The 26,093-nt window shown below is 46.2% G+C and overlaps 1 protein-coding gene and 1 pseudogene across 2 annotated transcripts; both read right to left on the bottom strand.

Moving 5' to 3' along the window:
* Positions 1-197: 197 nt before the first annotated feature.
* Irf4 (interferon regulatory factor 4) lies at positions 198-17,795 on the bottom strand. Of its 2 annotated transcripts, none has more exons than XM_021215792.1 (9): positions 17,733-17,795; positions 16,307-16,554; positions 15,220-15,406; positions 14,372-14,460; positions 13,558-13,702; positions 11,922-12,029; positions 9,417-9,770; positions 5,703-5,815; positions 198-3,668 (listed from the first exon to the last, which is right to left on the bottom strand). In XM_021215792.1, the coding sequence occupies exons 2-9, from the start codon at positions 16,520-16,522 to the stop codon at positions 3,528-3,530; spliced, it is 1,353 nt and encodes a 450-aa protein (XP_021071451.1). In that variant the 5' UTR covers positions 16,523-16,554; positions 17,733-17,795; the 3' UTR covers positions 198-3,527. The 2 variants fall into 2 exon arrangements, with proteins under 2 accessions (XP_021071451.1, XP_021071452.1); XM_021215793.1 differs by having other exon boundaries at positions 13,558-13,699.
* Positions 17,796-25,982: 8,187 nt separating this feature from the next.
* LOC110334307 overlaps positions 25,983-26,093 on the bottom strand; it is a 9,952-nt pseudogene continuing 9,841 nt past the window's right edge.

Below are 26,093 nucleotides of genomic sequence, written 5' to 3'. Positions count from 1 at the left end.
CTCTCTCTCTCTCTCTCTCTCTCTCTCTCTCTCTCTCTCTCTCTCTCTCTGTCTCTGCTGAACACTTTAGAGATCTGATTTCAGGGACTCACAGGCAGCCAGGAAGGAAGTAGGCCACTGACAGCCTCACCAAGAACCCAGCAGATAGAGGAAGTGTTTCAAGGGCTGTGAGGATGGTATTAAATATGTTCCACAGTCAATCTTCCTAGAAATTCTTTATTTATCAAATATTTTAAAACACACAGTTTTCCTTGTGAAGCAAGTTTACAGCAAAATCCATGGCCTATCCATCCAACGATGCAGGCAAGGTGGTGCCACACTTTCCTGTCCGGCTTAGACATGTCAGGCAGTCAAGGTACGAGCTCAAAGCCAGAGATCTCTGAGTCCTGGTCCCCAGCAGGTGTGATGGGGGTGAAGAGGGCATGGGAGCAGAGGGGCAATGACGCCCTTCCACATGAGGTGGGTCCACCTTGAAGAGTGTGAAGCCTGTAGCAGTGTCTAATAAGAACTGGCTTGCCAAACACTGTCTTCTACTTCAATATACTCTGGACTCATGTTCCTCAAAGCACTGAAAATGGGTCCAGGAAAACCAGCCTTCCCTGCACTCCTGTGACAGTGAGCAGCAATTAGCAAGGACTGAGTGAGTTTCACTTACGGCGCAGGCTTCTTCAATGAGTGAAGAAGCAACTTGCAAACAGAAGTGTGTGGTAGGGCAACATTGCAATGTATGCAGCAGCCATGTGATTTAGGGAGATAAATAACAAAAACAGAGACCTTAACAGTTTCACAATTTTCACCAATAACAACAACAATAACAACAACAACAACTACTCACCAGTGGGATGGACAAGACTGTCTGGAGAGGGATGAGGGGGCATTTAAACCTCGTGTGGATTTTGATCAAAATATCAGCAATGGGAAAGTACGTTTTAAAAATAATATTGACGGCTCTTGCTGTGAAGGACATGACACCCCGACACTCAGAATCCTCTGCTGCTGGGGCTCACACTCAGCCTGTCTGCAGGGCAAGGGCACCTCACATATGCCTTAATCAGTCACCACACTCAGCCTGCTGGCATTCCTGTGTCTGGCATACGGCCACCCAGGCACCGCACCCAGGCACCGCACCCAGACCTCTGCAGGCCGGGCATTCTTACGATAGAGCAGGTCCCTCCGTGCTCCAATCTCACCGTGCATCTGGATCTCTACAGGTGGGGTACCAACTTCTCTGTCCAGGACAACGACTGAGGGGCTCCGGGGTTTTTAGTTTGAGACTAAACACTAATGCCTGCTCAAGGACCAGAAGCAAGGCAACAGCACACACCTGTGTGACTTGCACATTTTCTCCCTCGGATACAGTGTTCCTCAGCCCACCTCTTCAACAGCATCTTCCAGTGAGAGCAAACTAAATTCTAATGTGTGCATCGCACTTTGTTTCAGTAAGGGATAAGGGAGGTGCTCCTTTCTGTGTCAGGAGTGCTTGCCCATCATTCCATCCATCAAGATGGAAGGCATCAGCATGCATGGCTGTAAAGTGAGACCCGAACCACACAGCGGTTTTCCAGAAATTCAGCTTCACTGTTAAAACAGCATAACATTAAGGAAAAACAAACAAACAAACAAAAGAATTCACATGGCAATTGAGATGAAGCATCTGCTTATGGGACGAAGAGTCATGGTCATACAGGACCAGGCAAGGAACATTGGTGAAGTGCCAGATATGGTTAAGACACTCCAGGAGGACAGCTGTGGCTTGGGGCCTCAGGAAAAGAGTGCTTCCCGGTTTTGCCTTCATCTTCCCTTGGGATAATATACCCCAGAATGTTTTGCATCTATAAGATGTATAAGTGACTTCGGTTCACGAGACTCAGTGGGTTGCTGGGATGGTTAGCTAAGGAGATATCTAAACTGCACCCAGGCACATAGCAGTGGAAGTCCACATGCCACTCAAAAGATGAGGTAAGTCTGTATAGTTGGGTACATAAGAGTGTCATCACATCTCTCTTTCTCTCTCTCTCTCTCTAAGAAAAGGCAACTTCATATATATGTATTGAAAACTCAAACATGTTTAAAGAACAGACTGAACTCTTGGAGCTAATTCTAGCAAGGAGGATTCAAACATAAAATGCTTTTCAGTTTTTACCTTCTCTATGAAAAATGCTTCCATTTTCTGTAATGTGTATTATTTGTCAAAGGTTCCTTTTTAAAAATTAAAAAAATAAAATAAAATAAGACACCTCAATGGCCCATTGCTTATTGAATGTCTGCTGCTGAAAGACTTAAGAAGAAATATTAAGAGTGGCATATTTTTAAAAAATAAAAAATAAAAAGAAGTAAGTGCCAAGTGTGCAATAGCAGTTAACTCTTTCTGAGCCTGAAAGAGTCAGAAATGATGTTGTGGTAGGAGAAAAAACCCAGAGCATGGCAAAGCCACCTAAACAAAACAGGAACAATAAGGGATCAGACGATTTATGAAGGCAAGCGTGACTCTTTGGGATTCTGTGAAAGAATGTGTTGCTGGAAAAGCCCGGTAATTTTGAGACTCTGTCAAACTATTATTGGCACAAGGAAGCATCTAATATACAAAATAAGCAGAAACAGTCCACTGAGTCTGCAGCTGTACACTGAACCACTGGTGTCCGGGACAGTTCCCAACCTGCTCAAAGGCTCCGCCCTTCCAGTGTTGCCATGGAGACTACTGATGGCCAACAAAACAAATAGAAGGGGAAATGGCACAGAATTTTAAAAAATCTATCTCTAGTATTTTCGGTCTCTCTCTCTTCCATTCTTTACAAAAAAAAAAAAAAGCAACAATTCTAAATAATGAGAGGCAAAGCAGAAAGGGGAGACAACAAGAAAATACTTTGTAGTCGTTGTGGGATCAGAGGAGATGCAAACATGCCTCATCTTATATGTCCCTGATGCTTTTTTGGCTCAAGTATGTGACAACAAGAGTCCACCAGCTGGCTTTTAGGGAAGGGCAAGAAGAGGGAGCAATCAGGACGTAGGGTCCACTCGGAGAGGGTGCAGGATCAGGACATGATAGCCTAGACTGGAGCTAAGAACCAAGTCCCTTCACTCAGGGGACACGATCTGGGCAACCTACAGCTCCTCTATCCAGGAATGCGTTTCTCTGTGGGTGGACAGAGTCATCTCTAGTCTAGACTTTACTTCCCTGAGAAATGGACCAATAATACGTATGTCTTCTCTTGTCAGGGATTCATGCCGGCACAGGTTTTCAGTCTTCAAGCAAAAGCCCATCTCTACCAGGCTAAAGCCAGCATTCAAGTACATGTAAACAGGACACTGATCAAGTTTCACAGTTATAAGCCAGGGCACAGTCACCCGAGTCCTGGCACTTGTCAAGACCTGGATGGCAGACACTCTTCTGGGGCAAGCTCCTCTGTGGAGCAGATACAGCTGTTTCTCCTCACAAATCCCTGTTGTTTTCTTCAAGTGGGAACCCACTTCTTAGTTCTCCCGAAGAGAAAGGGCAGCAACGGGCTGCCCTGTCAGAGTACTTCTTCTCACTCTTGGATGGAAGAATGACGGAGGGAGCGGTGGTAATCTGGAGTGCTAATGTGTTCAGGTAACTCGTAGCCCCTCAGGAAATGTCCACTGTTTTGTTGAGCAAAGTAATACAGTTGTCTGGCTAGCAGAGGTTCCACCTTTAATAAGAGATTTAAAAAAAAAAAAAAAAGACATCACTATAATATTCTTCTTAACACCATACAATTGGGACATCATGAAATGACCCTAGGACTCTAAGTAAATCTACAAGCTGCACAGGATAACACAGTGAAGCAGTTCACGTTCGGAGTCATTTGAAAAACCAGTTTCATTTGCCCTTACAATACCTAGAATAGAAAACCCTGGAACTAGAACTCTTGGTTCTATAATTGAAGATAAATACGACATTTTGAAACCAATTGCCTCTGGGATTTGATATTTAGCGAATGAGTTAACTGGATATTTTTTGGGTGAGACGACCAAATTAAAAGGCTAAGTAACGTGCTGGGTAAGTGGGGCTCATGAGTCTTGACAGAGGGGCTCACCCCGAAGGACCAGATGACTGTGCAAGAGACAGAACTCTGAACCACAAGTAGAAGACAGAGCTCAGCAGCCGCAAGACAGAGGCTCCCTGGCTCTGATGGACCTAGTTTGTTTATGAGCATCAGTTGTATCCCCAGTCAAAGCCAGCCTCACGAAGTCAGGCTGAGTGCTCTGTAACAACCAGTCATCTATAAATCAAGCCTATTTGTTATTTGATATATGATGTCTGGTATGATTCCTCTGTAAGCAACCATATGAATTAAGTCTATAATAAGGAAACCAGGAGAGTTCATGGGTGACCATGTATGTTTTCCATCTGTGGACCACAGGGCAGCATTTTGAGACCCTTTGCCTATACGACCACTGTTGCCCCCTTTTTGCCTCTGTACCCAAAGTCCTTAAAATGAGATCTATGCTGGAATGTACTCACTACCTTAAAAAATTCTGCTTATCTATGCTAGATTCATCCACACATCTGCAGTCTCATTTGATATCAACCACCAGTTAGAACTGAGAAAATGCTCAAGGCCAGGATTATAGTTTCATTGTCTTTTTTTTTTTTTTTTTAAGATTTATATGTATAGGAGTACACTGTAGCTGTCTTCAAACACACCAGAAGATGGCATTAGATCCCACTACAGATGGTTGTGAGGCACCATGTGGTTGCTGGGAATTGAACTCAGGACCTCTGGAAGAACAGCCAGTGAGCTTAACAACGGAGCCACTTCTCCAGCCCATTTGTTGCTTCTTGGATTTTACTTTTTGCAACCAAGAAGGGAGGCTGGATGTTCAACATTAGTGCCCAACCCCCATCCTAGGCTGGGTCCAGAACCCAGGGCTTTACCACTGCCTAGCAAGTGCCTTCCATTGAGCTGTATGCACAGACTTCAATTTCCACTAAGAGATACTATCAGAGCTAATATCCCATTTGCACTGAGATATTGCGGCTATTCTGGAATATAACCTTTACTCCGTACTGAATACTACTTTTCAAGATATGTAATTAAGTAAAATTTTCTAATTAAAAATATCATGTATTCAAAACTACTTTTTAATTACTAAGTGAGTGCTGAACGTTATCTACAAAGCCCTAGCTGTGAAGAGGGACTGACCCACCTGGATTCCTGGGAAGACTCAGCCTCCCCCATCTGCCTTGTCCAACTGTTAAATAATTCCCTGAAGCCCAGCAACAAAAAGAGGGCTTGGGAGCTGTCTGAAGTTAGGAGGCGCTATGAAGCACAATGCACAACAGGCAGCCTCCTGGGGGGAAAGTGCTACTCTACTCAAAAGGACAGCATCTTTAAAACCACACAAGAAGCAGAGATATCAGAGTGCAGTACTTAGTCCCAACTATTGAAAAGTCCTATAAAAGGGAAGGTATGAAACAGTGAAGGATACAGGACAAACATAGCCTTGGGTTCAAGTCATCTGCCCTGCTGATTCTGTGGTGACAGAATTTGTCTGGAAGTTAGGTTGCGGGTCCCTCCCTGAGCAGTGATGTTCACTGGAGCCTGCTTCCTCCTGCACTATTTTAAGGTCTACATCTATTTTCCCAGGTGAGTTGACATTTACTCGTCATTTGCCACTTCTCTAAAAGGGACGACAGCTCCACAGTCTGTGATTTACGGGTGATGTAACCAGGTACTCACATGAGCTGTGATGAGCTTCCTCTGTCTCTGAGGGTCTGGAAACTCCTCACCAAAGCACAGAGTCACCTGGAATCTCGGTGCTGGCCGGCCGTGGTGAGCAAACACTTGCAGCTCTGAAAACCCACAGAAAAAAAAAAAAACACCAAACTGTTCAGACACCTGGTAAAGCGGGTGAATGGAAAGCAAGAGTCACGTGGGAGTCTGCTTTGGGAGAGCCCAGGCTCTGTTCCCCTAAATCCAACCCTTAGAGTAGACCCTAGACACAAAATCACGTGGTCAAGTTCACATATGATTTCCTGACTTGGCACTGGTTTTACTTCATTACTCTTAAGGACCATGACCCATCTTTAAGAACTTGGGTCTGCAGCACTACACTCACGGAAATGCACAAGGCCAAAAAGAAGAAGACAAAGAAGAAAAAGAAAAGTAGCCACGCTGAGTCAAACAAACAGAACAGGCAAAGGAGACATTTTAATGTAAAGAGTCGAAATGTTTTGATGGCCCAGGGTTATTTTTAAACCTCACTAGCTAACCATGGAGGCCACGTGGTGTTTGGGCGCCAAGAGCATCTGTCTCTCTCACCAGCTGTTGGCAGCTGGGTCCCACTTGGCACTAGGTCTAAAACTCCAAAACTGGAGAACCAGAGTAGGCTTCCATCTCACTTTTGGGGACAATCTCACTTTGATACAGGGAGAAAGGGACCAATGAAGCCCCTCTGACAAGAATGTCATGCTGAGGCTAGTCCTGCCTGAGAGACATAAAACAGCCAAGAAGATTGCTGAGAAGAAACCTGCCCATGGCTGGGGGCATCGCCACTTGGAGCAGAGCACTTGCCTTGCACGTGCAAGGCCTTAGCTTCCTCCCCCAGCACAAGCAGAAAGCCACATCCACTCACAGGCATTCACCTTTATTCCTCCTCCCAGAGCTAGGTTCCCAGGTCTTGTCTGCATGAAAGAACTGACATTAAAAAGCTGCCTCCACTGAGCAGGCATGAAGCCTCTGCCCTGATCAGATATGAATTCTCAACTCTGCCTATGGGGACTGCCCCTAGCGGGGTGCAAATCCAGAATGGGTAGACATCAAAGATTTCCACTGCTCTCTCTGCAACTGAAAAGCTTCTAGAAGCTCACAGAATTGGCTTCCGGCATCTCTTTCTCTTTCTTCTTCCAGAATTTAAATCAAACCCAGTAGGTTTAGGCACGTTGCATACAGTGCATAGCACTGTGGCGGGGAAGACACCTACGTGGGGCTAGGTCAGAGCAGCAAGGGATACGACTCTCTGGGAGAGTCCACCCCAACCTTCGCGTCCTGGACCCTTGGGTGGGCATCCCTAGGTGCAGAGGCTGTTGGGTCTGTCTGCAGCAATGTCATCTTCCCTGAGCCTCTGTGGGGCTTGGGGACTGTGGACAGTAAAAACAACAGGCCCCACTACAGAAGGGAGCAAAGGGACATAGCCCTTACTCATTAATAACTAATAAGTACTAGGAAGCACATTTCTAGTCCAAGTTGTGCGCTCTGTTTTGGCATTTGTCTCCCGACTGGATCCTACACCACGACCTAGTGTACCTCAAAGTTCTGTCGCTGCCAATTGTCACAGTTCTGAGCTACCTTAATCAAGCAGGGAGTTAGTGGTAGCCTTCTGGAGGGCACATAAGGACTTTCAGACCCCAGGGGGAGATATAGGATGTGTAACTATCCGTCTCCAGAAGTTATTTTTCTTTGCCTTGGACCACAAACACTAGAACTCAACTCTAAGAGAGGCAAAGGCTTAATCTGACCAAGGCTTAGATCACACCCAGCTCCAAGGATCTTCATCAGGTCTTGGAGCCTGAGACACCTTGGAGCCTGAGAAGATTCTCTTTTCTGTGTCCCACATCTCAGGGGAGGATATTTAGCAAGGAACATGTTTGTTTTGGGAAATGAAAGAGGATTTGGATGAGCCTAAACAAATATTGGCCACTGGAGCTCAAAAGGCTGAAGAAACGCCACTAGTACCAAGCACACTGGGGCTTTTTGTCTTCTTTGTAAATGAACAGAAGGAAGAAGCACATGGAGGATTCAGCAGTCCCCTTCTGTGTGCATACCCAAGGCTAATGACTCCATATAAGCCAGCCCTGGTCTAACGTAACCAAGGCAGAGCAAATTGGTTTTGGAGAGGCAGCTCCACTCCCCCACTCAGCTGTACCAGTCAGAGCTGCTTAGACAAGGCATCATTCCAGGTACCCACAGTGATACACAGATAAAGAGAAAGTGACACGATACAGATAACCCAATGGAATATCCCTAGCCTTCACAAAGAAGGAAGGCCTGTCATTAGTAACGACACAAATGAGCCTGGAGAACATCATGCCAAGTGAAATTAGCCACGCACACAAAGACAAAGACTGTGTGACACTCCATTGCGAACTCCAAAATAGTTGAGCTCATAAAAGTAGCACCAAATGGCGGTCACCACAAGTGGGAAGTGGCTAGGAAGCTGTGGGTCAAAGAATATAAACTGTCACTAAGACAAGAGTTTGCTGAACACAAGCTCAAGGATGGTATATCCTCATGACTAATAATGAATGGACCACGTGTTTAAAAAAAAATATCGAGAGTAGGTTTCAAGTAATGTTCTTACCAAATTAAAAAAGATAGACAGGCAAGGTGATACACATGCTAATTAGTGGAATTTAGCCAGATCCTATTGTGCACGAATTTTAAAGCATCACAGTGTGCACGGATGAGAGGGACCAAAGTCAGTTCCGATTCAAGAAAAGGAAAGCACACGGAAAGCCAGAGGTGGGGGCTGTTTGGGAAGGGCATGGGGAAGAAAGCAAGCTCAGGAAATGATGGGGGATGGGTCGGGGAATGACAATCAGCAGCCCAATTAGCAGACTGCTTCCACAAAGGCATCCTCTGCTACATTTCTAGGGGAGGCCTCTGGGTGGTACCCACCAGTGGCAAAGCTAATGACTTCATATAAGCCAGCCCTGGTCTAACGTAATCACCCAAAGTCAAAATTCAAACCATAGGAAGTACAGGTTCTGGAAAGCATGATTAGAAGCCTTTGTATGCCAGAGATAAGACCAAATTCTTCCCCGAATTCCCCCCACCCCCATTGAATCTGCTCCTCACACTCTCAGCTTCGGTCCTGCAGTGTGACAATTGTATAAGGGTGACACATCTCATAACCAAAAATGTTAAGATGGTGCTTCTAACCTTCTTGATTTTTCTAGAAACCCCTAAAGAGCTGAAGTGTCAGCAGATAAACTTGCTGAGAGCAGAGAGCCAACACAGTGAAACCTCCCTGGGGGTGGGGCACACGCAGCCGAAAGCCCACATTTTAATTCACTGGCCAGATGTGCTGGTGTACAGATACAATCCGGAGGCAGGAGGACCTCTAGTTCTAGGCCAGCCTGAGCTACATAGATTCTGACAAAACAAACAAAACAAAAACCTAGAGTGAAAATAATAAAGATAAATGAAGAGATCAACCCTCACCAATTTTCTATCCTGGCCAGCAAATACGGATCCTCTTTCTGGCCCTCTGCTAATAAGGGGAGTACACAGCAGGCAAAGGTTAGGCATGAATCAGGCAGGAATTCTATTTCTGTGTGGTTACTCATCTCAAGAGGAAGACCTCTGCCTGGGGTAGGTTGAGACTGCCATTTGAAACCTTCATGGCCAGCACCCACCACCACCTCCATTCTAATGGACGGTGAGGTATGTTACCTGATAGAAACTGCTGCGTGTCAAAAAGCTTGCAAGTCTGGTCTCTTTCTAGCTTGTTGGGTCGATCGCTGCATAACGCCAGGGGCCCATCCCAGTAGATCCTGCTCTGGCAGAGTCTTTTGGCATAAAGCCCATCTGGGGCCATCCAGAGGACCAGTCCCCTCTCCAGGTGGCTCAGCAACTTCTCAATGTTCTTCCTCTGCCCGTTGTCATCCGGGTAGGGGAACAGGACCTGGTCCAGGTTGCTAACATCATAGGTATGTCCATGGGAGATCCGGCAGCCTTCGGGGCTTGACGTGGTCAGCTCTTTCACAAGGATGTCCCGGTAATACAGGCAGATGTGCAGCCGGCAATCTGTGAACAAAACTCTGGAGTCAGTGCTGATGGATTTGAGACAGGTGCCACCACACTCAGAGCCCCAAAGACTCAGTGGCTAGACAGATACGAATGACAGCAGGTGGAACATTTGAGTGTCAAGATGCTCCACGAACAAGTGAAAGATCCTAGGACCAAGGAAGTTTTGGAGATGTTAGCTGCCCTCATTCCCTATAGATTCTTAGACCTCAAGCACATTCAATACTAAGAGAAGCTTGTGGAAAGAAACTGATCTCTCTAACATGATCATTTTCAAAGGTTGCTGTGGCCATTTATTCATCTTGGGGAGGGGTATATTTGGCTTGAATTTTCAGCCAAATTTTATTAGAAAGCACCCCTGTTATGAGGGCTTTTTGGATGATGGTATTAACAGTGGTGGCATTTTGTCTACAATATGAAATAATACCACCGAATTGGAATTCATCTTCTAGCTACTCAATTTTGATTTTGGAGTTGACCTCTAGGACAGATTTCTATTAGTAAAAGAAATGCAGAAACATCTTAAAGGAAAAGCAAATGGTGTCTTCAGCTCTGGAACTTCCCTTAACTGTTACCATGATGTCATTAAGTAAAATCAAACAACAACAACAACAACAACAACAACAAAACTCACATATATGTTAGAGACAGGCACTAAAATAACAATTTCTGGGCTCTGGAAAAATGATACTTTTATTTTCTTATTTTTAAGTCAGCTTTCTTGGAGTAGGGGAAGGAGTTGATAAGAAAGCCAGTGGTTAACGTAAAACCCCCAGAAATCCCTCTAAGCTTCTTGTTCAACTCTGAAAAGAACCCAACAACTAGGTTTTCTACAGCTTTAAGACAGGAATTTATTGGCACATGATGTTGTTGATTTCATGAGCCACTTTAAAATACCACCCACGAGCCGAAAGGGCAAGCTGGGTGTGCAAAGGGCTCCCCAGGCAGGGACAGATACCAGTGGTGGTGGTTGGAGCCCCAACACTGCCTGGAAAGAATAGCTTTCTGAAAAGTGCACTCGGGGTTGATAATTAATTATGCAAACCAGAAGAAGAAACCCACAAAAGCCTCGGATTCTTCAATGGCAAGTTCTGACAGCCCACATCATGTTGTCTTCCATGTCTGCATCAAGTGGTGCACCCAAAGAGAGGGGGCGTTGGCCATCTGAGGTGACTGGTAGGGCAGGTTTCATTTCAATTAATGCCACCAGAATCACAAGATTGCAGAGATATAAATAGCTGTTTATTTCCTACTCTTAGGGCACCCACACAAGTCTTAGGTGCCCCAGAAGAGGACCTGGAGCTTTCTAGTGTCTGTGACAAACCTCGATGTTCAGAAGTGCCCCTCGGCTGTTCTTGAGTGGCTCACAAAGTCTCCCTGAACATCAGAGCTGGAAGGAACTAGATTTTAAAACTTCTTCCTCCCTCGAGAACAAGGGAAGTGTCTAAAACTGTCAAAATGCAGTTGATGTTTTCAGTCACAGATTTTTAAGGTAGCCGGGGGCGTGATGAGAATTCTAATAATTCCATTTGAAAACATCCCCCCCCCCCAAAAAAAAAATCATCTAAAGACTAAATGGACATAGGCTAGCTGCTTTCACTGACTGTGGGATTTAAAAATACTGGTCAATATCTCCAAGCTTAAGCTTCCTTAGTAACAGAACTTTAAAATCAGATCAAATCCATACATGCTCAGCGATTCTGTCAAAGTTGTGAGGGAGTCAGATCTATATGATCCTTTAGGGGGCATAAGAACTTCTCAGAGACCAGGGTCCAGAACCAGTGCTCCTTGGAAGCAACTCAGACCACTTGTTTGTGGCCAACCCTAAACCCTAAAGGACAAAGGGCATTCCTTTGTGCCTATAAAGCCTTCCTGCACTGCGAGAATGAATGTCTGCTGGAGGAGGAGCCTGTTACACATTCCTGGAAAACTGGGCAGGTAAGGATGTAGAAGGTTAAATAGTGTTTGGCTAGCTGGTCCTGCTGTGGAGATTTCTGATAGTGTACTTTATTCAGTGTGATGCCCACATAGCCTGGACCATGCCTACTCCAGACCCCGGGGCCTGCAAGGTGAGAGTCTAAATCCTCGCCCAACCTCAGCAGAGGAGAGGTGCCACCTCCCTCAGAGCTTTACAGGAAGCGCCACACTCACCTGAGAGCGCCAAGGCTTCAGCAGACCTTATGCTTGGCTCAATGGGGATTCCAGGAGCCTGGGACTCAGGTGGGGCACAAGCATAAAAGGTTCCTGTCACCTGGCAACCTGCATTTGCAAACAAAAATCAGATGATGTCTAAGTAGAGAGCCCGAGTGCAGGGAGGCTCTTGAGTTGGGAGAGGCCACGGCTTCCAACCCAAACCTCTAAACATCTGCTAACAGCCAAAAGTCCACGCCCAGTGATAAAAATTAGGGTGATGAAGATAGGAGCCACAGCACAGCTCTGGATGGAAACCGGGGGCTCATCCCAAAACTTATCTATAGGGAAACTGAGGCCCAGAAGGAGAGGGACTTGCACCAGCCCACAAAGCAAGTTACCAGCAGGGTCAGAGTTCAAACTTCTATGAGACTGGTTCGAAGACGAATTAATTATTCAATTTCCATCCATTCTGCTCACTGTTTGTTAGCTAGGGGGAGGGGCTGGACTGTGTTCTCTGGCAGCAGAGAAGTTATGTCACACTAAAGCAAGATTAGTATAAGTATGCACAGTCTGGGGGAGGGGAGGGGGTGTTGGCGAAATTGTAACAGAATGTCCAGAATAATATAAAAGTCCTACTCGCACGGTGACCCATGTCAAGACTTATATTTAAACAATGAACTGGAAAGTCCTAAAAACTTGTTTGACGTTCAGCCCGTTAGAACAAGCCTGCAGTCCCAGCTACTCAAGAGTTGAAGGCAGGAAGATCAAAGAGCAATCTAGCTTGGGTAATTTAGCAAGACTCTACCTTAAAATACACAGTCAAAAAGGGACCTGGGGCGGAGCTCCGTGCACTCACCCAAATAAACACTAAGGGACCCAAGTCTCACTGAATATAGTTTGTGAAATTGTCTGTGTCTGGTTAATGGTTTCTTCTGTGAGAGCTCAGCTAGAATCTGGGGGGACCCCTGTGGGTCTTTCGGGGCAGGACACTCACTTGTAGAGACTCTTTGTGGATTACTCTCGCTCTGATCCTTCCTTAGAACCAAGAACAGCTATAGATGACTCATTACTATCCAAGAGACATGAACTAGCAATGATTTCCTCCTGAGGTAGACTGGGTACAACTCTTTACAGGAGAGTAGAAAGATATAGACTAGGGAGATAGGTGGGACATAACAACCCCCCCCCAACTCAATCACCATCGGTAATAAGGGACAACTCAGTTAAAACAAAATATAGACAAGTTTTATAATTGACGTTACTGTCATTGAGAGCTTGTCGTCATCCATGTTTTTCTCTGTGTATTAGAAATGGGGCTCTTTTCAGCCACTTGGAATGATCTCTGAGGTATTCTAGTTAAGGCCACACACAGACTAACGCCTATCATGGATCTGAGGACTTCAACATTTCACAAGTCAAGGCAACATACCCAGCCACCCCACCACCCCACCACTCCACCACCCCACCACCCTACCACCCCACCACCCCNCCACCACCACCACCACCACCACCAGCAGCAGCAGCAGCAGCAGCAGCAGCAGCAGCTTCATGTGATGTGTCTCTGGTATCTCAGTGGTAGGGGAAAGCCCTGTGGTACTGCCCACATCCCGAGCCCAGGTTGTTCTTCTGTCTGCTGCCCTGGCACAATCCTTACCATTTTCACAAGATGGGCCTTGCCAGTGGTGGCCGCGTGGGCCGAACGTCACAGGACATTGATATGGGATTTCTGGGTGTGACTGGTCAGGGGCATAATCCCTCCAACTCCTGTCATGGGGTGGCATCATGTAGTTATGAACCTGCTGACAAAGCACAGGGGTTGCAAAGAGGAAGCCATCAGTGGGTGTTGGAGTCCTTTCATATCACCCAAACTCCTCAAGGGGCCCCCCTTTTTTTTTGTCCAGTAGCCAAGTCATTCTGCCCAAAAAGTGACATGGACTGCCTATCACACTAGGTAGGAAACAGCCACAGAGGGTCTGAAAGCACAATGGGGACATTGTGTAAAGCCATGATTTTTGTAAGGCTTCATCATATGGCTGAACATGGCACCAAGAATATCGCAGTGAAATCTGCCCTTTTTAAGCCACCAAAGTGAATAGAACAGTACTGTAATTCACATCAGGGAAGCCTAGAGAAGTCAGCTGCTCTGTGGTTTCACATGATAAAGTACTACTTCCAAAACCTTTGACTTCCACAAAAGGTCTGATTCCCAGAAGATTCGACCATCAGTGGAAGCCTCTCTCCACAGGTGGGACACATCAAACTCCCCAACAAAACCATGGCGTCAGGGACAGTGACACCACACTGGAACTGAAACATCCTTCTCTGACCAAGTTTTTGTTCAGCGTGTGTACCGGCTATAGCAAATGAGAAGTCAGTCCCACAGTTTTCACTTGTGTTTGCCTCTCTGTGTGGAGCCAGTCAAAAGGGCACGGACCAGGCTTCCACAAGACCAAGAGTCTACCACATACCTGGGCTGGCAGAGAGCCATAAGGCGCTGTCATGGGGTAGGGGTGACCCATGGCCATCTGTGTGTCTTCCAAAGAGAGCTGCTTTGCTCCTGAATGTTTGGGGAAAAGGAAGAGAGATTCTTAGAATGCATAGCCCTATTAACCAATCGGGTGTTTTAGTTTGTTTTTATGTTTGTTTGGTTTTTTTTGTTGTTGGTTTTGTTTTTCAAGCAATTCCCTCAGAGAGATATTTGTCTCTGCCATTAAACTGATTAAGCATGCTCTGACTTGTGAGCAACAGCCAGGGAAGGAAACACCACCTAGGACCCTGTGGTTTCTGGTCATGAGATGGTACCTAGCTAAGGCATCCTGTATGATTGGAACCAAATGCAGATTTCTGGGCTCTGTTCGAGGCCAACTAGTCGGAAGGGCGGGAACTCGAGATCTGAATATTCATAACCACCCCGGCAGGCCATGTTAAACTAGAAGCTCTAGCAGTTTTATTATAAGAAATGTGAATATGTATGGGGTGGGGGGATGTGCTTTCTCCTCTTGAAAATTACTAGAAGATATTAGGTAAGTAAACATTTAATGGATTTTCCAGTTTTTGTTTGGAAATTTGATCCAGATCCTAACTGAATGGAGTAACTGAAAATAATGCCTTCAAGTGTATACCCAACACACCCAAGGGGCTTAAAGTCTGCCAGGTCATCCTATATTAACACCACAGGGTTGCCACTTATAACGGAGAGAGCATGGGCAAAGGAACATCTGGGCTTAACCTACAGCAGAGGTAGGACGTGTCAAGAACGGCTCTCCGAGTGTCATAATGCCTCTATCCTGCAACCTGGGCTGGGAAAACCCCTTACCTTTTTTGGCTCCCTCTGGCACAATCCTGTACACCTTGTATGGGTCAGAGATATCCAGCTGGCTCCTCTCTACCAGCTCCTCAAAGTCATTGCTCTTGTTCAGAGCACATCGTAATCTTGTCTTCCAAGTAGGAGGGTCTGGCTTGTCGATCCCTTCTCGGAACTTGCCTTTAAACAATGCCCAAGCCTGAGAACGATGAGAAGAAAAGTCAAGCCCAGAGTGTCAAAAGAATTCTATGGATTGCATTTCAGCAAGGAAGGTTACTGTTTCAAATTTGCTGTTGTCTAAAATGTGGAACATGCTGTTAGTAGGGTCCTGAGACCCCTAGTATGGGCTGTACACACCCAGCGCCTGAATCAAGTGTGGGCAAGACTGGGGACAGAGCTGTGGAGGGGGCGGGCCCCAGAGAGGACATTTACAAAATCACAGAGGTACTTTGAACAAATTCCCTCAGGAAGTCCCCTTCCTCGGCCTGCTGGCAGGTGGAGGCTGGGGGCTTCACAGTTCAGTGAGGCAGTTCTCTGGGGACATCAGTCCTAAGGGACTCACACGGGGTGGGAGGGGGATACCAGAGAAAGACTTGGAATAGTCAAAGCTACTCAAAGAAAGAAAATCAGAGATCTCAGCTTCCAGAACTAGAACCAGATAGTAGAGGAGCCCATTCAATGAAACAAAACCCAGAGAGAGCAACTCAGAAAAATAACAAAACACACAGAGAGATGGAAGCAGAGAGTGGTCCTAGCAGTAGGTTGTGGTGGTGGCAGGAAACAGCAAATGGGCTATGCAAACGGAACTTCGAACTTCGGTACCCCAGAGATGTTCCTGAAGCTGGAAGTTCTTTCCTCCACACAAACTTAGTATTGGGACCTGGTTCCCTGTGTATGCAATCACCAGAGAGTTTGCAACCTCTTTCCCTTCTCCCCGGGACTTCGGCTAAGCAGGACCCAATGCTTGATGCTTTGGCCTCCTCCTTACAGGAGCCCACTCGACCTCTTTCTTAGTCCCTTGCCCAGGAGCCACAGACATCCAGAGCTGTCAGACTCCCCATCCCAACCCCCATCCCAGGGATCCCCGAATGCCACTGACTTTGAAGAGAGCGGCGTCCTCCTCTCGATTGTAGTCCTGCTTGCCCGCGTGTTTCCAAGGGATGCGGAAGACGCTCTTCTCCTCGTTCTCCCACACCAGCCCGGGGTACTTGCCGCTGTCGATCTGGTCGATCAACCACTGTCTGAGTTTCCCGTTGCCGCAGCTCACTGCGCTCATGCCGAACTCTGAGCCCCGGCTGCCCGTCTCCAAGTTCATGACGCGTGCCGACCTCCTCCCGGGCTTGTGCGCTGCGGGGAGAGACACACATTCCCTGCAGCCACCGTCGTTTTTTGGGGGGGAGCCCCGTCCCAAACTCTTGCAGTGCCCACGAGGTCCTGGAGTCTCTGAGGCTGCCAGGTGCTCCGCGTGCAGTGCCAGAGCCTCCGAAGTCCCTCAAGAGAAGGTACTTTGATGAAGCTATAAAGAGCATCCCTTGGCGCGCACCATCCTCCAGGTCCTTCCTCTCACCCCATCTTCCACTCACTGTCTACAACCGCGCTCCTTTGAAAGCTCCTAGCTACACAGCTTATCTGCAGACCCCAAGTCTTGCGCCACGCTGGGGCGCCCACTTTGCTCTGTGCTGGATCCAAGTAGCTTTCATCCCCCCTTTTCCCTCACTCTTTTTCTACGCTTGTCCCTTCCTGGGTTCAGGTTGCCTTGGCGGCCCCAGGGGCTGGCACGTGGACAAGCCCTTGTCCAGATCCCGTGTCCCTGCCATGAAGGTGTGCAGTACCTTAACTCGCTCTCTTGACTTTCTTCTATCACACCCTTACTTTGTCCTCGGAATAACGCCAAGCCTACCCAACCAGAGACCATTACGTGGGTCCTGGAAGCAACAAGTGTAAGTCTGGTTATGGGGCAAGCAGCGCAGCCAAGAAACAGGAGATTCCAACCTGCAGAATGTCAGCGCGAACTCTGGCGGGAGTTAAGGCGAGGCTGGGAATAAGGGGTGTTGCGAACAGCAACACCAGCACTCTAGCCACAGAAGTGAAGAAGGGCGTGGGGGGAAAGGGGCTCTGAGCGCCCCAAGTTTGGAGCTCTCAGCTCTCCTTGGCCATCCGGCATAGGAATCACGCACTGGAGCCCTAGATACGTTTGGGTCCTTTAGGAACCAGGGCTGGAAAGGAGCTTTGACTGGAGCAGAGTCAGAGACTGTCCCTCTGAGGACAAGCTGCGGCCAGTGCGATCCTTTGATGACACCACAGTCCCGTTAGCTCGTCCCGCCCAGCCCGTGGGGGATGTTCTGGAACTCCCGCCCAAGCAGCTTTATACAGAACCCGAAGTGCACAGGTCCTAGGGCAGCATGAGCAGAGCCTAAGTCCGCTATCTCCGCATGCTCTTTCCAGGGCTCAGGCTCAGAGATGGAAGCCAGGCTTCCTCTGCCACCAGCCTCACACTCCTCCTTCTGCCCGACTACAGGTCTTACCTCACCCGCACTCTGAGCTGAGGGCAGCAAAGGGTCCCAAGTTCAAGTGGTGAAACTAGGAAAGCAAAGCGAGGTGAGAAAGAGGAACTTTATAGAGCCGGAGGCGGAGTGCTGGGCGGGCGCAGCGGCCCCGCCTGAGAGGGCGTGGCTCGCCCATACCCAGGACCGCCCCCACCCCTTCCTTGTGCCAGGGTGTCCCGCAGGAACAGGAGCTTCAGACTAGAGCCCACCGGGTCAAGGGTTGTCCCCCCTTCAGACAAGCCCTGGCTTTCTTCAGCCCCTCCTGTGGAGGGGGCTGGGGACTCTGACGTACTCAGAAATCCTCAGCCGATGGGACAAGTCGGTATGGCCGGTTCCTGTGAAAGTGGAGGCATGCAAAGGGGACTCTGCACTGAACTTAGCTGATAACTAGTGACCACTCAAGTCCACTGGTGTGGCCAGGTTGGGAAGTGATGGAGGGTCTGGAGCACAGGGGACTTGGTTCTCACAGCATGTGACAGAAGAGATAGACTGAGAGGTGGGGGAATATCCTTGGGCAAAGCAGAGTCCTGTCTCTCTGATCATTTAGAGAATATCCTGCTCACTAAAAAGAAAAATAGAAAGGCAAATTTATAAAACCGTGGCCCAAATGCTGTGTTTGCAACGCTTATACACGTTGGGTGAATGAAACCGACGAATTGAGATGACTCAGTCAAGCACAGTCCCCAAAGTTTCAATCATGGCAACATAAAAGAGATGGGGGATCCCTGAGTACTCAGGTAGTTAGCGCGTTTCCGGATGTCAATTCACCTTAAAATGATAATTTTAACCTCAGCCTCGTGGGAGGCAGTTGCTGGTGAGGTACCAATGCCCCAAATAGAAAGAACAGCTAGGCTGACTGAAAGTTTTACTTTATTTTCGTGTTTTCCTTGACCTTCATATTTAAACTCCACTGGCTTTTAACCACCGACTTTCTCCAGCTCAGCTTGGATGCTGGGACCTTATATGTTATCTTGGTGTTTTCAGGTAAACAGGCAGACTACAAGTTTATGTGTCATTTTAGATTACCACCACCACAGGTCAACTTGGAGTGTTCGTAAAGCTTTTTACAGCTTTTTTCATTTCACATATTTCTCAGTTTTTCTTTTAATCTTCCATCCTGGGTTCTGGACTTTAGGAGAAACATCTGATTTCGGCCACGGGAAAACTGGTGCAGAGATGCCCACCAGCATGTTTTTTTCCTAACACCAACAGGCTTTCTCAGAAATTAACAGGATGCCATGTCGTTGTTCTTTCACCCCCAATAAGTTTTCCATTGTCAGAGCCCTGGTAGTAAACAACAGAGTTTCGTTCAGAGAAAATTTTGGTCACACCCATTTTCCCCTCTTCTTCCTTTAGGGTTTCATTCATTCAAAAAATATTCTTTGAACACCTTCTGTCTGTCGGGAACTATCCCGGTCACCAGAGACACACCTCCGAGCAAAGCAGAGATTGCAGCTTCAGATAGCACAGCCTTGCTACTGAGGACTTACTTTTCTTCAAAGCATGCACAGACTAAGGACAGAAGCAGCCAACCCGAGGGTTTTTTTTTTTTTTTTTTTTTTTCACTTAGATACACGTGTCTTCTACCTTGACTTAGACGGTTTCAACATTTTCCTCAGCCAATCCACATCCTCTGTTTTCAGAAGTCTAAATAACAGTCATTACAAGAAACCTTTTGAGACTTCACATGGCTATCTTGTTTAAAAGATATGATTACTAATCTTCAACGCCATCTTCTGGTTTACTTGCTCGTTGTGTGGATTCCCTAGGAGTGATAGTGCAACGATGAGGTGGATGCAAGCAATAAGCTACCTAAATCATTAAAATGTCCTATTTTATTAGCACCTATTAGTTGCACACAGCAGTGATGGGTTTCATTATGACATTACCTTCATCTCCTCTGTCGCCATTTCTTACCACTCATCCCTCCAGCCCTCCCCACCCCGTAACTTTAACCAGACTGCCTTTTACTTTCTTACCCCTACCCCCAGCCTGGGAAAACATGTGAGACACATGTTTATTTTACACCACACAACACACTGAGTTCCAGTTTCAACTGTTCCTTGCAAACAGCATGCCCCAGTTTCTCTTTTTAGTTGAATGAGATTTCCTTGTGATTCACTGACATTCCCCATGCTCACATGGGGAGCATGCTGGTGGAGAGGAAGGAGTGGCCAGGTAGACCCTTCTAGCTGACCACTAAGAACTTCTTAAATCACAGTCAGACTTGAAGGAATAGGGACAATTTTGCCAGCATGAGATTTCCCATCCTCTTTCCCACTGACACTTAAGAAAAGCGATACACATCACAGTGAGATGGCGGACTGTTGCTCGAAAAATGTCACAGGAAATTAGTGAATTGAGCATCTGTCCCAAAGGCAGAGCTCCATACTCCACGCAGAGATTATTTAGGTTATTGGGCTAACGAGTCACTGAGCAGCGATCGAGGTCTGAGTGGGGCAAACTTTTCATTCATGCTTCCCATAAAAAGACCGTAAGAAAAGCTAGACCTCAGCTCAGTATTTTGAGAATCGACCTTTTAAAATTACACATTCACAAGTAAGGAAAAGTGGTTGATAGAGCCAGTCAGTGTTAGACACTCAAAAAGACATTATTTTGCCTAGAGTGTACAGTGGCAGTAGAATGCTTATCTTGTGCGTGGAAGGCACTGGGTTCAATTTCCAGTAATCTCCCTTCCAAAAGACTGAGACCTTGTTTTGGATAAATGTATTTCCTGATGAACTCACTCCTTAAAATGAGAACTACTTTTTTTTTTTTTAAAAGTAAAGTTCTATCTTTGGGAAAAATTATTTAAAAAAATAAAAAATAAAACAGGAAAGAAAAAGCCTCTATTGTTTTAATGCACTGCCTCTGATATAAAACAAAGACAAAACCTCTGATGCTTTGATTCCAGGTGCATGGACTAACGCCCACTGTGAGCCCTGACAACCACTTCATGGTAAATGGACGAGAGGAGGCGTCTAGAGTTCACAGAAGTGAAGGCGTGGGTGTCGAGTTAACTTTCCCACGTTCAAGAGTGGTGGTGACCCTGCTTTCTGCAGTGTTCTGACGATGAAATTATGTGCATTACAAGTGTTCACCCACTTGGACTATGATTATGTACATCCTACATCAGCACTTGGGAACTGTCACAGACATAATGATATGCACCCTTCAAGCATACCTGCATGGTGTTTGGGGCAACGCATTTTAGTCCAGTTGTGCACATAAGAAGAGAGATCCAGAGAGGCCATTAGCCATTGCCATGACTTGCCCAAGAACTAAGCTTTTGTGAACCAGTCTTACCCATGCATGCATCTGTTTGCTCCGCTTTGGGTTAAAGTCAGGGGCATGGGGAGAGTGCTTACTCTGCAAGCATAAAGACCTGAGTTCAAATTCTTAGCACCCATGTAAAAAAGCGGGGCATGGCATATATATATATATATATATATATATATATATATATATATACTGAGACAGGTGGATCCCAAGAGCTGAACTGAACATTATTAGTAAAGTGATGTATTTGTAGGCAATAATACAACTATTTATTTTATATAAGGTCCTGAATATACCTTCTTAACTGAAATTGCAAAAATCCTATAAGTGTTTTGTGACTTCCGACAATTCCAGTATCAAACATCCCCAGAGCATCAGCCATTGAGGAGAAGCTGTTGGGAACACATTTAATACCAAGAGTCGATGCATGTGGTAGAAAACAACCACATTCAGTCCTATAGAAGATGGGACTTGTCATTTTAATCAATTATGTAATAAGGAGTCACAAAGTCTGTGACTCTAGAGCAACATTGTCCCTTTCTTCTTTCGTCATGTTTATAAACAACCAACTGTTCCCTTTTTGTCTCCTTTTATTGTGAGCATTCTAAGAAGTTTCCCTGTAACACTCCTTTCTCTGACTTGTAATGTTTGCTACGTAAATAGTGACGTGGCTCTAAGCAAGGAAACACTCGATGCTGCCAACTCCCGTTCCCAAGCCAACAAAAATGCAAATACTCTGTAATCGCTGGGGACAATTTTTCGAAAACTGAAGCAAGAGGTGAAAGGCAAATGGCACTGTCTCACTTCACCCATTGGCAACATTGCTTGGCTCCGGATTGTTCTAAACTGTATCTGCTATGTTTCTTTTCAGCAGAACACTGTAAAACACAGGAGTGATGCTGGGGCACACAGGGCGGTAGAGATTATCTCTCAGGGAAAGTTGCATTGCGTATGATCAACCTGAGAATCGGGGTGTGAGTTCCTTCTTGCTCCTATGGGCTAACCAGGAGCAGTTAGTCTGGCACATGCTTGACCACAGGCAAAGAGAAAGGCTTCAGGAAGAAGCATGCACTGGCTTATTGTGCAGGCAATTATCGGTTACCCTCAGTGCCACGACCCGCATCTGCTGTTAGGAGACGAAAGCCCCAGGCAAGGAGGAATTATCTGGCTTTAGTTTGGTGTGTCAGACAGAGAGGAATGACCAGGAGTCCTAGGAGGATTTTACAGAGAGACAAGTTCTCAGACAGAGCAGGCAGATGGAAACAGAACGGTAAGGAAGAGACCATGAGGCCTGATGATGGATGGACAGATCCAGGTGCAGAAATTAGGAAATGGTACCATGGGGAATCCACTTCCCAGACTCTTACAGAGGAAGTGTGACTCAGAGTTGGAGGCTCACATGATGGGTTGAGTGTCTTATATCCAAAAGGTTTGAGCTATCACTCTCTTGAAACAGATCTGGCTATCATGAGATAGTGTCCCCGAAGTCTGTGTCTCGTTCTGCTTTGATCCATTTCTGTTTCCACCTTCCAGGGGCAGTGCCTTTAGGCATCCTGCCTACCTCTATGCCTAGAGGAGGTTTGCCAGTCGTGGTACATAAAAGCGTATAATTAAGAATTAAATCTGGAATTTTTTTTTTCTGATAAAATGTGTGTAATTGTTCAGTGTAAGTATGCTCCAAGTATTGGTGAAACTATTTTGTCTGAGGTTCAAACGTTTATCAGATACTGTAATTTGAATGTTTCCTCCCTCACAGCCATGAGTTAGCAATTTAACTCCTCAGTGAAAATGCATTTGGTAGGGGTGGGGTCTTTGGAAAGTAATTAGGATTGGCTGGAGTCCTAAGGAAGCTTCTTAGTAGAAGAGGCACTCTCAGAAAGAGAGGCTTTAGCTAGCTGTTTGCTTTGTATCACCACATGGTGTCCTGTGTCATGCTATGATTCAGCACAACAACCTCTTCAGTAGTTGTAAGCATCATGCTCCCAGCCTATATATATACATATATATGTTGTCATATACATATGTATATGATATTCAAATCACAGCACCAGATATGCATATAGATCTCAAAGTAGCTTCACAGAACATACTTAAATATTTGTATTTCTCTCTCTCTCTCTCTCTCTCTCTCTCTCTCTCTCTCTCTCTCTCTCTCTCCCTCCCTCCCTCCCTCCCTCTCCTGTTTCAGGCATTTAAGGAGGCCATGAAAAGTGGGCTAGTAGATTGCCTCTCTCTTTGCTCAACCAAGGACATCACAAAGCAAGGTTTTTGCCATGATGAGCCTGAATTGCTGGCCATCAAGCCCTTGTTCAAAAGATTCAGTACTTACCTTTAGAGTTGCCCACCAACACTGCCAAACAAGAACTAAGGGTCTCCAAGTGGGGTCCCCATGGCCCTCTGCATTGTCTGAACAAGAACCGCCTGTCTTCAGAATTCAAAGGATAATTTTAATGGATGTGTATCATTTTCATGCAATTATAATTTTTTTAAAAAAAGACATAAAGTCAAACTAAGGTAATTTTGAGACATCTGTACAGTTACTCCTTTTGGTAGAAGCCTCTACTATGCACAGCACAGCCCCAGCCAGGCCATCTAGTCCCTTGACCCTGCCTGTTGCTCTCTGAACAACCAGAGGATGGGGTGGGAGAGGTGCAGATAATCTGAGCACTGGTGACTTGAAGAAGGAAAGCCTTACTATCCTTTTCATCACAGAAAGAGCTGAGGGCCCCTGGGAATGGCAGTTTACTCTGCAGGCAAAGGAAGAGGGCCTTCATCCCCAGGGCCACCTGGGCTATCCTCCTGCATCCACGCAGAGCAGTGCATCCACACAGGACAGTGCAGGGAACTTCTTTTCTTATTTTCTGTGTAGAGTTCACCTGCTTGCTTCCCCTCTCTGTCCTGTCTCGCTCCCCTTCTCCCCCACTTCTCCTTTTCAACATCTTGACAGTTTGTTAATGCAGATTATCCTACAAGAAGGGACAAGAAGAGAAACTTTCCCAGTTGCATTAAAACTTTCGTTGCTTATATCTGATGACCGTGAGCACACAGAAACGGGTCTCTTGAGCTTCTTTGGTTCTGCTGAAGCAGAGAGAGAGGCAAAGGATGTGGTTTCTGATCCAAAGCAGCCTTAGCTCTCATGTCATTAAAATAGACACAAGTTCTTTCCCACAATGTTTTTCATTTTAAACTTATCTTTTAGGTGATTAAAACACACACACACACACACACACATACAACAATTGTGTGTACTACTAGGTTGCTGCACAATGTTTTGATACATGCATGTCCCATGTGCTTTTATCCATGATGCAATAAGCCAGTGAGTGTCAGCAAATGACATATGACTTGAGTGAGATCATTGCACCTCCCTGAGATTTTGGCAGATACATTCTTCACAGTAGACACAGGCATGTGGCTAGTCAGAGCGCAAAGGAACTACCATATGAGAAACCACCTATGAGTAGAACTCTGTCAGAAGTACTGAACTCCTCCAGGCTGGGCAGCGGAGAGGAAAAATCCCAGGTTGGTCCAGTCCTCAGCTCAGTGGCAGCCTGCAGACAATAGGCCTCATGTCTGCTACTCCAAAGAGACGTTGTGCTGTACCAGACTACAATTTCCTCAATCACTTCTTACTATGACCAAGTCGGGGAAGTAAGGCAGGGCGATGGTCTTATTTCAGAAAAGAATATGGTGACATCAGGGAGATCACCTGGACTTGCCAAGATGGCAGTGAAACCAGTTGGGATTGAGGACAGCCTGACCACACACTTAGAGGATGTCCTGTGTTTCTAGGCTTTGGCCTGCTGATGTAACCTCTCTTGGGTGACCCTCCAGGATGGATCCCCTTGTCTACCTCCATTTGTTCATCTCCTCAGACTCATTTTGGTCCTTGAGAGGTCCAGCTAAGTAGACACAGCCAGGATTAGAAGTATTATGTTCCCTTGGTTTTACACCTCACGGCTCACAATTACCAATGCCTTTGCCCTACCTGCGACCCACATTGACCGCCTTCTTTCACAGAAAAACTAAGGTGATATTCGAGCATCCGGTGTCTCCTCTTCCACTTGTCCCTTCTCAGAGGTGGTTTCAGGCTCAGTCTGTGGGTTGTTCCCATGGTCCAAGAGTGAATAAAAGAATTATGGAGTCCATCAAAGGATGCTTGTTTTGTCTCCCTTAAAGCCACTACAGAGTAAGGCCAGGTACTCATCGAGCTTTGCATTTTGATGTTGCTCGAGCATTTTGTCTCAAGCTTTGGAATTCTGGAAAGACAGAGTGGCAGCATTAATGGTGCTGTGGGCATGGGCAGAGCTCATGTTGGGGGCATTCAAATTTTAGGAACAGTTTTTACAGTATATAAAATGTTAAAGACAAAGTGAAAGTACTAATGGAGTTGTAGGCATAGACATAGGTCATGTTGTGGACATTCAATTTTTAGTTTTGGACACTATACAAAACATTTTGGCAATCTCTAAAGGAACACGTGGTTTAGATTATTTTATATAAAATGTGTTGTTGTTTCCTATCAGGTAGCCACCACAAGGAGTAAGAACGGCACACACTTGTTAAGAAATGTCCTGTGCTGCCCTGCGAGGCGGAGTCCTCCTCACTTCTGAGTGTGTGAGCCAGTTCATGTTCCTCTCCTCTCTCTATACCTTCCTGGTCTCCTTGTATTGTTTCTCTCATACGCCTTGGGAAGCATCTTCTCTTAAGGATCTCTTTGCCCACCCTGTTTGAAGTCTTCAGCGTGACTGAAGGAAACCTGGCCCCTCATCGGCTCAGTCTAACCAGGGCTACGTAACGCTCCATCTGGAGGTCACCTTCTGATCTAAACGCTGTGCTTCTCCTTAACTCTTTACAAATTCATGATCCAAAGGCATGTTCTTCTGGATAAGTACACAGGCTCGACTCCTTGTGATTACAGAATATATTGTTCTTATTTGATATAATCCACTAAGCGTAAAAGAAACCAGTCCACACAGAAGAGAAACCCCTGAGGGCCAGAAGTGAGTATTCTCTCTCTCTCTCTCTCTCTCTCTCTCTCTCTCTCTCTCTCTCTCTCTC

Source organism: Mus pahari, chromosome 16, assembly GCF_900095145.1.
Source record: "Mus pahari chromosome 16, PAHARI_EIJ_v1.1, whole genome shotgun sequence".
Taxonomy (NCBI): Eukaryota; Metazoa; Chordata; class Mammalia; order Rodentia; family Muridae; genus Mus; species Mus pahari.
Note: the sequence above shows the minus strand (reverse complement) of the source record. Positions and strands in the feature narration are given on the sequence as shown.